Below are 9,083 nucleotides of genomic sequence, written 5' to 3'. Positions count from 1 at the left end.
TCAATTTACAGTAAAAAAGGAAATAGTGAGTGATGAACTGGTTTATGATTCGATTGTCAATGCCAAAATTAGTAAACTTCACTATCTTGATCGCATAGTTTGGACTCATGGGTGGTTAATCTATCTATTTCATATATCTAATTCATTTTTGTAATTCACATTTTTTGCTGAACCTGCTTATTTTGCTGGAGGAATCGTTTCGATTTCATAAACTCCACGATGTAATTCAAGGCACGTTATTTGCATATGTCTTGGATGATAAATGGACCTTTCCAAAGGGACAAACGTGTCATGATACAATTAACACAAATGTATTCTACTTGAAGCGTCTTTTTTATGCGCAGGATGTGTCCGCTCGTGGCGGGTTAGACTCGTCTCTTGTGGGGCGACACTGCAGCGCCATGTCCTGCCCGCCCGACGCTCCCCGGGATCACGCGCTGCTCAAGCGTCTTCAAGGCGACGAGTCTGGCAAGGCTGGCCCAACCATCAAGAGCAAGCCGTTTTTCGGCACTCAAGCCTCGTGTTCGCCTTGCTCTTCTAACCCTGCCTCACCTACCCGGGAAGATGCGCAATCAGGAGTGTTGCAGTCGCGCCGCGCTCTCAGAAATGAGGATAGCAGCTATGACAGCGACTTCGAGTCGAGCGAGGTTTTGGGACCTGCCTCGACTGCCTCAGGTCCCGACGAGGCGCCCTTGGGAGAGGAGCAACACGAGGACGTCTCAAGAACCGTGTCGGACACTCTAGCGGCCGAGTTCGCTGAATATGTTACCATGCAACCAAATACGAGCACCACTCCCGTGCTCCCCACTGCAACCAGTAAGACAATCGTTACCAGTGATGAGGTTACCTCAACCACGTCTTGTTCTTCACCCGTTTTTGTCGCGTCTTCTTTCTCTGTTCCCACTGGTGGTAGCAGTGCTGCTATGGACTTATTTTCCTGTTCTGAGAGCACTGCCAAAGATGTTCCTGTTATTACTACTGTTGGGGCATCTAATGCTCTTGTATGTGTTGATAAAAGTGAGAGTGTTGCTCGAACGCAGCCCAGTGAATCTAAACCTGAGACTACAACGGCGAAGTCTCTCCTAACTTCCACGTCATCGTTGCCAAGCCATTCCGTTTTGTCAAGCAAGGGTGGTATCAATACTGGTAGTTCTTCAGTTACGATCAGACCCCATACCTCTGTAGTATCATCCTTGTCTTCACGCCCCTCGTCAGCCCCTGCAACGCAAAGTTTAGCTCGCTCTGCTAGCACTGCCGTGACATCACAAGCAGGTTCTGCACCCACTTCTACAAGCATCTCGACAAGCATTGGCAAAACTTGGAGTGGTAGCGAAAGTAGCATTTATGGACAGCAAGTAGAGTTCGGTATCAAGCTCGGCTATAGCGAAAGTCTGGTGCAATTGGCGTTGAAGAAACTAGGTGGAAAACCAGCCAAAAATGAGCTGCTGGATGAACTCATTCGACTCGGCGCTGTCATGCCCAAGTCCGAAAGTGAACTAGAAGGTCCTCTGGCCACTCCTGCTGAAGGAGACGACGCTAAAGAGACGGACCCATCGCTGGCACTGAGACCCATCATTATTGATGGAAGTAACGTTGCTATGAGGTAAGTTTCGTCAATATTCAATGCTATTTTTTAGCGACAGAAGTTATGCGATTTCATCTAAACGATAACGTTTTTTTTTTCATCTAATCCACTACAAATCGTGCCGGATCTCTTCTCTCAAAGCAGTGCTTTAAGGTATCGTGATTGAACCTATAAAAATTAAAGATTATCCATTGAATAGGTTACACTGCTTGCACTGTTTCACATCTGTTCTTTCTTCAAATTGACAGCCACGGCAACAAGAACGTCTTCTCGTGCCGAGGTCTGAGCGTATGCGTTGAATGGTTTCGGGAACGCGGCCATAAAGAAATTCTGGTGTTCGTTCCCGCGTGGCGCAAGGAATTCTCTCGATGGGACGCCAAGATTACTGACCAGCAGGTTTTGGAGGAGCTGGAACAGCAAAAGGTCCTTGTCTTCACTCCCAGCAGAACTGGCCACACGAGCGGGCGCAGGATCATCCCGTATGACGACAGGTACGTTTGTACAATAACTCGAGTTTTTTCATCTCATTTTAGTCTCGTTTCTGCGTGTATAATGCGTACTATACCTTTTTTTTGGTTTTTTTCAGTTAAGTGTTATTATACTAATGATGAAATATCTCGACATATCTACGACATCACCGCTCTTGTCATAAATTATCACTTAATATATCCCTTTTCCTTACAACGATAAAGTTCCTCTCGGCCTTCGCTTTTATTCATTTATTTTTCTTCAATTTGTCATGACCAATGAACTTTACTACAGGTACATCCTAAACGAAGCGGTTCTATCTGGAGGAGTTGTAGTGAGCAACGACAACTTCCGTGACCTGGCTGCTGAGTCGTCAACGTTTCGGCGAGTGGTGGAGGAGGCGCTGCTGATGTACTCGTGGGTGAACGGGCGCTTTGTTCCACCAGACGACCCACTAGGGCGTAACGGCCCGACACTCGACGCCTTCTTGAGGCGTCCTGTGTCTACTCATTCTAACCCACAGGCGCGAGACTTGGGGCTCTGTCCTTACGGCAAGAAGTGTACCTATGGTAACAAGTGCAAGTACCAGCATCCTGAACGAGGCACTCAGCCCATCAAGAGCGTCACGGAGCGACTGCAGGAGCAAAGGGAGAAGCATTATTTGGACAAGGCTACTAAGAGCAGAGACTCGTCTCCTGGTCAGTGGCTTACAGCTCATTAAATCCTTAGCGTTTTCAAAACCTAATGCGTTTCACTACATTAGGTGTGTGATATTGTATATTTGTATAGAAAAGGTAGACATTTCAGAGATGTCAAATGTCATCATGCAGTACACAATACATCATTGTGGTGTTTATATCTCCCTATCTGATATTTAAGAAAATTAGTCTTTCGAGTTATTCTCTTACTTGAATTCATGTTTTCCTATAAACGAAACGTCTCGAGTTGAAGCTCTATATATTTATTCTTACTCAATTTTCAGGTGAAAGTTCGCGTGCAAACAATTCGCAAGCTGCAGAGCGCGGTCCTCCAGGAAGTGGGAAGAAGCCTCTGAGCCGAACTCCTTCTTCGCACGGTGGCTCCTCGCTTTCCTCCACGACCGCTTGTTTACCGACACCGCCGGTGCCGCACGACGCACCAGGGCACGACTCGCGTTTTTCTGATGCCTCCACCCCCACCACCACCTCTGCTGCTCCTGCTACTGCTCATCAAGGCGTTCCGTCTTCCCCTGCCCCCGCTACTACTGCGGCGCCTTTGCTCATGCAGCAGCAACACCCGATGCTCTCAGCTCAGCCTTCTTACGACCAAAGTAGCTTGCAACAATCTCTTCCTCACGACGTCTTCAAAAATCAAATGTTTTCAAGCGATTCTTGTCTTCATCCCTCGTTTGCATCCCAAGCGCATACTGTGCAACATCAACACTTGCATCATCAGCCATCAGGCCCGCACCAGCAGTCGTCGTCTCATACTGCAGTGCAGCGAATGCAATCATACCAGCAAGTTGCTGCTGCAGGAGGATGGGGCTACCAGCCGCCGCGACCTCAGGACGCGTGTGAGACAAGTCACTTCAGTGAACTTGCCATGGCAGAGCGGCAGCCATCCGACACCGACAGCGCTTCTTCCTGTGACAACACGCATCAAAAACTGCGCCGTCAACTCACACTCAATCCGTCTAATGACCATCGACTGGCCAAGATTAACAAAGAAGCAAGTCAACAGAAATCTGTACCCATGGCTGGTCATTTCGGAGGATTGCAGAGTATGCCTCCTCAGTATCAGCAGCAGCTACAAACTATGAATATGGCTAGCAACCAGCATTTGATATCTCAGCATCAATATCAGAACCCGTTGCAGTCTTTTTCTCCTTTCATTCCCGAACAAAATTTGCTGCAACAAACGCCGCAGAGCCAAATGGGACCTGTGTTTTCTGTCAACCAATCACCTTTACCGTCCCATTTGTACCGTCATCATCAGCAGCAGCAACAGCAAGGAGCCCATCCTCACGTCGCCCGCTTCTCCTCCGCTCCTGACCCCATTGTTGGGAGCACCAGCACCTGCAGTAATGCNCAACTCGACATCTGATCCTCATTTGAATCTTTATGGCAGTACTGAGTCACCTCATTACTTGTCCGAACCTTACGATGAAGCTTCGCAGTGCCGGCCTCCCTTCTTTGCATCTCATCACAGCCTTGCGGCTGCCCCAAATGCCTTAGCTCAGGCACCTGTGGGCTCACGTCCCTTGTCTCCCCAGCAGCCAGCTCTGCTGCAGCAGTCCAGGAGCCATCCCGCCCACCAATCCAGCATGGCGCCCCTGATGAACACATCGTTTCCGCCTCCAAAGTCCTCCGGTCAACAAGAAGAACGATCTCGCCTGTATTATCATCTAATTAATTTGTTTGATGAGGAAATCGTTCTGGCCGCACTAGCGAAGCATCCTAATGAGACCGATGTGCACAAAATTTGTTCTTCTATCCTTGGCTTCTCTGCATCTGCCTCGAACTCTTCTGGAGATCTACAAACGTCCATTGGGTTGTCGTCACAGCAAATGTCATCCCTCCTTCCGCGCTCTGTGGCAGCACCGCCTCTGGACTCTACGATGTGCCACGCTCACATTGGCGCTCGACAGTCCGTCCCTCTCCCTCTTCGCGTGCCTTCTCCTAATGAAGTCCCGGCTTCTTCAGTTCCTTTCTCCTCAACCATGGCAATGCCACACGAACACTCACGGCTGCGAGAATATATGAACCCGCAGACCTCGACGATGGAGGGAGATGGTACAATGAGAAATCTAGTGGCACCAATGACGTCACTGCCTTCTGGTGTGGGTCAACCATCACTACCTCTGCAGCCTCAGGGTCAGCGAGGCATGCACTTCAGTTCACAGTCACATAACACAACCTAGCGGTTACTGCATCTTAGGGACGCCCAATTGTTTTAGATAACTTTGATTGTGTTGTGAACAAGATGACCGTTCTGAGAACGATCTAGTTTTTCCAAGCGGTACTATTCTGAATTGACTATGAGTGATGAATTTTCATTTAAAATGAAAGACTCACAGTAAATTATACGGTACCCTACTGATAAGTTGCTAACTTGACCGTGCGGCTTAGAGTCCTGCGTTGGATATTTTGGGCAGCATGATTCTTTCGGATTGCGAATGAAAGTATAGACTTATTAGTCACTTGCCAGCCGTCTTGTATTCGACTGAAATACTGTCTAGTATTGTACTTTATTAGCTGTGTTGTTCTTTGATCTTCGTTGTGGCCTTTTGTTTTCTAACGCAACTGCTTGGCCAATGCCATGAAGAAGAGAGTGAAATGTGTTTCTTGTCCAGTTTTCCTGCCCCTGCCAATCGTGCTGGGACACAAACAAGAGACCTCTTACGTCCCATGTGATCCATGTTACCAGAATCACCTACGACCAGAAAGGCTTTATTTTTTCCGTATTATGTGTGATATCTTGGAAACAATATTTGGTCTATCTAAGTCTCTCGCTCGTACTTTAAGGAAATAGCTCTTTTTTTTAATGTTGCTATCTATACGATATTAACGTTTTATATATGTCTTCTACGTCAGTGTCATTGATGCGATACCATCCTTGAATGTAACATAGGTTTAGGAAGTTTTAAGGACCCGGGATCTTTCCAACAATGGCGAACTATACCGTATACTTTCCCTGACCGTTGATCTGTTGTGAGCTGAGGGCCTCAAAGTTGCTACGTTCTCATGTCTGACTCCTAACTCGGGCTCCTTTACGACCAACCCATCCATTATTTGCGCGGGTCTTCGTTTATAGTCCTTTGCATTTTTAATAACTCATCGATATTTATTATTTTGGAGATAATAAAAAAATAATGATGTATCGATATTGATGGATATTGATCGATAAATATTATTAGATAAATTAATGTTGAAGTATTGACAGTGAATATTGATTTCACTTTCATTTAACTTTTAAAATTTTCGGCAGTGGAGTAAGATTTAGAGGCCGCCGTTGAGAAGTAGCAATGTGCCAAGAGCGTCGCGTTGGATGCACCACGGCGCAGTGTTATGGCTGCGCGCTACACAACAGCCACACATTTATATTTTACCGTCATTACTGCTTAAGCATTGTCGTGGCACAAATTAGATTTATGGAAATGTTGTAGTATATTCCATTGGATTTCATTATAGAAATTATCTCTGTTGGAGGTGTAAGTTGTATCAGCTGCCATCACCGTTGTTCTCGCATTTGTCTTAGTTCATTGAGAACGCTTGTGCCGCCTGTGAGCATGAGGCTTGGACGATGTAGCAGTTAACTGCCGCTGACTTCAGCTCAAGTTGCTGACGTGTAAGGTTTGTGTATCCCTAGATCTGCCTACTGGTGCTTCACAAGCTGAGTGCTTAACTTTGGTGTAATGAGTGTCCAACTGTCGTCCACTTGAGTGAAGTCTTGTGAAAGCAGACCTGCTTCACTCCATATCTGAAAAAGTAACTTGAAAAGTGTCCTGTGTTTTCTGTATAACTTCAGTGTCAGCTCGCTGCTGTGTCTTCTTCCCTTCTGAAGTGAATCGCCAAACGGCATGTCCACTGTTTCGAGTGAATTTTTTATTGATCGCTTCTCAGGAACTTCAAATTACTGGTAGCTACTCAGTAATTGGGTGCTTGCGACTTGAGAAATAGCTTACACGCATCTGCCTAATATAGTAATGACAAAATATTCGCTTCGCATCTGTCAATGGAAGGCAGGGTTACTACCAACATCAGAGACCTTATTCGCTCTAACTTCAGGTATATCATTGCGTGGATAGAAGACTTCATGTCACATCACAGCTCCGTATCAGGCAGGAGAAAACTCTTCAAGAGTCCACTGAGGAAGAGGATCATAAGCGAGCTACAGCACTGGAGTGATAAGTAGGGAGTCTAGCAAGTAGCCTCTTGTGGCTTCTTTTAATCTTCCAAGCGTTCTAGCTAACAATACCGTGTATTGTCACGCGTAGAGGCGGTGATTGCGCCTGTTTTCAGTTGAGGGTTTTCCTCGTGTAAATGGTGATTTTTCTAATTAGATCTTTATTTTTGTTTTCTGTGTCTTCTTCCCTTCTGAAGTGAATCGCCAAACGGCATGTCCACTGTTTCGAGTGAATTTTTTATTGATCGCTTCTCATGACCTTCAAATTACTGGTAGCTACTCAGTAATTGGGTGCTTGCGACTTGAGAAATAGCTTACACGCATCTGCCTAATATAGTAATGACAAAATATTCGCTTCGCATCTGTCAATGGAAGGCAGGGTTACTACCAACATCAGAGACCTTATTCGCTCTAACTTCAGGTATATCATTGCGTGGATAGAAGACCTCATGTCACATCACAGCTCCGTATCAGGCAGGAGAAAACTCTTCAAGAGTCCACTGAGGAAGAGGATCATAAGCGAGCTACAGCACTGGAGTGATAAGTAGGGAGTCTAGCAAGTAGCCTCTTGTGGCTTCTTTTAATCTTCCAAGCGTTCTAGCTAACAATACCGTGTATTGTCACGCGTAGAGGCGGTGATAGCGCCTGTTTTCAGTTGAGGGTTTTCCTCTTGTAAATGGTGATTTTTTCTAATTAGATCTTTATTTTTGTTTTGTCTTATTGGTGTATATGTTAGTTTAATTTTCATTCGACTACCCCTGGTACCAGGATTTATTTCCATAATTCTATTACTAACTGGTGCTCTCTTGTCCATTTAAAGTGCGTGGCGACTCCAGAAAGATGAAAAGTTAACCGTGGTTCCCGCACAGAACAAACTTTTTCAGATATGATTTGGTTGTTTGAAAACTCTTCACTTGATATATTGCAAAAATAATTTTACTTTTTTTCTGTGAATACGTCTAAATGATCATAGATTCCCTTAACTTCGAGACGACGGTTCCATTTTCTGGCGTTACAGATCAAGGCAAAAAATCGGGCCGAAGAGCTTGCTTGCTCGCCATATCAACCAATCTTCACAAATTTCGTCCTCAGTTTTAGGTGCTGGTAGAACTTGAAACGGACTACTTTCGCTCTTGAATGCACATTTTGCTAACAGTTCAGTCTGTTTTCTCCCGATGTCTTAGGGTCAAATTGTGTAATTATTAATGTCGTTTCAATTGGCTGCTATATTCTGTTCAGTTTATTCTAACACCTTGATTTAAAAAAATTTTAATTTAATGTGTACCGTTTCTATTTATTTTGCGTTTAGGTTCTGGGACAATTTTTACATAGTTTGCCAAATTTTTCAGCGATAGCGTAATGTAGGAAACGAGTGCAATTTCGAGTCTCGTCAGAATAAGTTGGAAGCTACAGAAATACTGACGTCATAATTATTATGCTCCTTCTGGGGCGTTAAGCACCTATCTGCATTCTTCCATTACAACAGCTTCCTATAGCGCGTATCATTATTTCCATCCTAATTTATCCTTGATACTAAAAATTCGATAAATGTGCATTGAATGCATAAAATACCAAGTAATGACAATAAGTAGCGTTGCGTCATTAAATTAAATTAGCCGTAAAATTTACGGAACCCTGTGAGTGAATACCTTTTTAAGCTTCTTTTATAATATCTTAATTACATTATTAGTCCACTCAAAAGCAAAGAAAACGCCAAGTACCTAGATTTATTATATCTTCATTGAAAAGGTTTCGGAGACCAACCCCATCATAAGCTTAAAAAATTTACAGAGTACAGGTACAATCAGCAGTGAAGACTGAAAAATACACCGTAGCCATATAAAAAAAACTTAGTGGCGAGAAAACGACAACGGAACATGAAAACCTAGCGACTTACAATTTCAAGAGAATAAAAACTGAAAGATTTAGTAACACATGTTTCCCGCTTAAAAAATGCTGGTATTCCTAAATTCATTAATCCGAATCACTAAAAGTGTAACCAAGTATCTTGAAATCGCTCTCAGACAGAGCCGCATTCGCACTTTTCAGTGTGGAAGTGCAGAGCTGAGTTAGACAGCTTGGAAAGCGGCGCATTCGTAGCCGTAAAATTTACGGAACCCTGTGAGTGAATACCTTTTTAAGCTTC

At 44.6% G+C, this 9,083-nt stretch overlaps 1 protein-coding gene across 1 annotated transcript; it reads left to right on the top strand.

The window, feature by feature from the left end:
- Positions 1–341: 341 nt before the first annotated feature.
- Positions 342–4,135, top strand: LOC108674954. The gene is made up of 4 exons (XM_018162940.2): positions 342–1,603; positions 1,834–2,076; positions 2,348–2,751; positions 3,036–4,135. The coding sequence occupies exons 1-4, from the start codon at positions 402–404 to the stop codon at positions 4,133–4,135; spliced, it is 2,949 nt and encodes a 982-aa protein (XP_018018429.1). The 5' UTR covers positions 342–401.
- The last annotated feature ends 4,948 nt before the right edge of the window (positions 4,136–9,083 follow it).

This window comes from Hyalella azteca, unplaced genomic scaffold (genome assembly GCF_000764305.2).
Source record: "Hyalella azteca isolate HAZT.00-mixed unplaced genomic scaffold, Hazt_2.0.2 contig4786, whole genome shotgun sequence".
Classification (NCBI taxonomy): Eukaryota; Metazoa; Arthropoda; class Malacostraca; order Amphipoda; family Hyalellidae; genus Hyalella; species Hyalella azteca.
The sequence above is the reverse complement of the archived record's forward strand: the minus strand, read 5'-3'. Positions and strand labels throughout refer to the sequence as shown.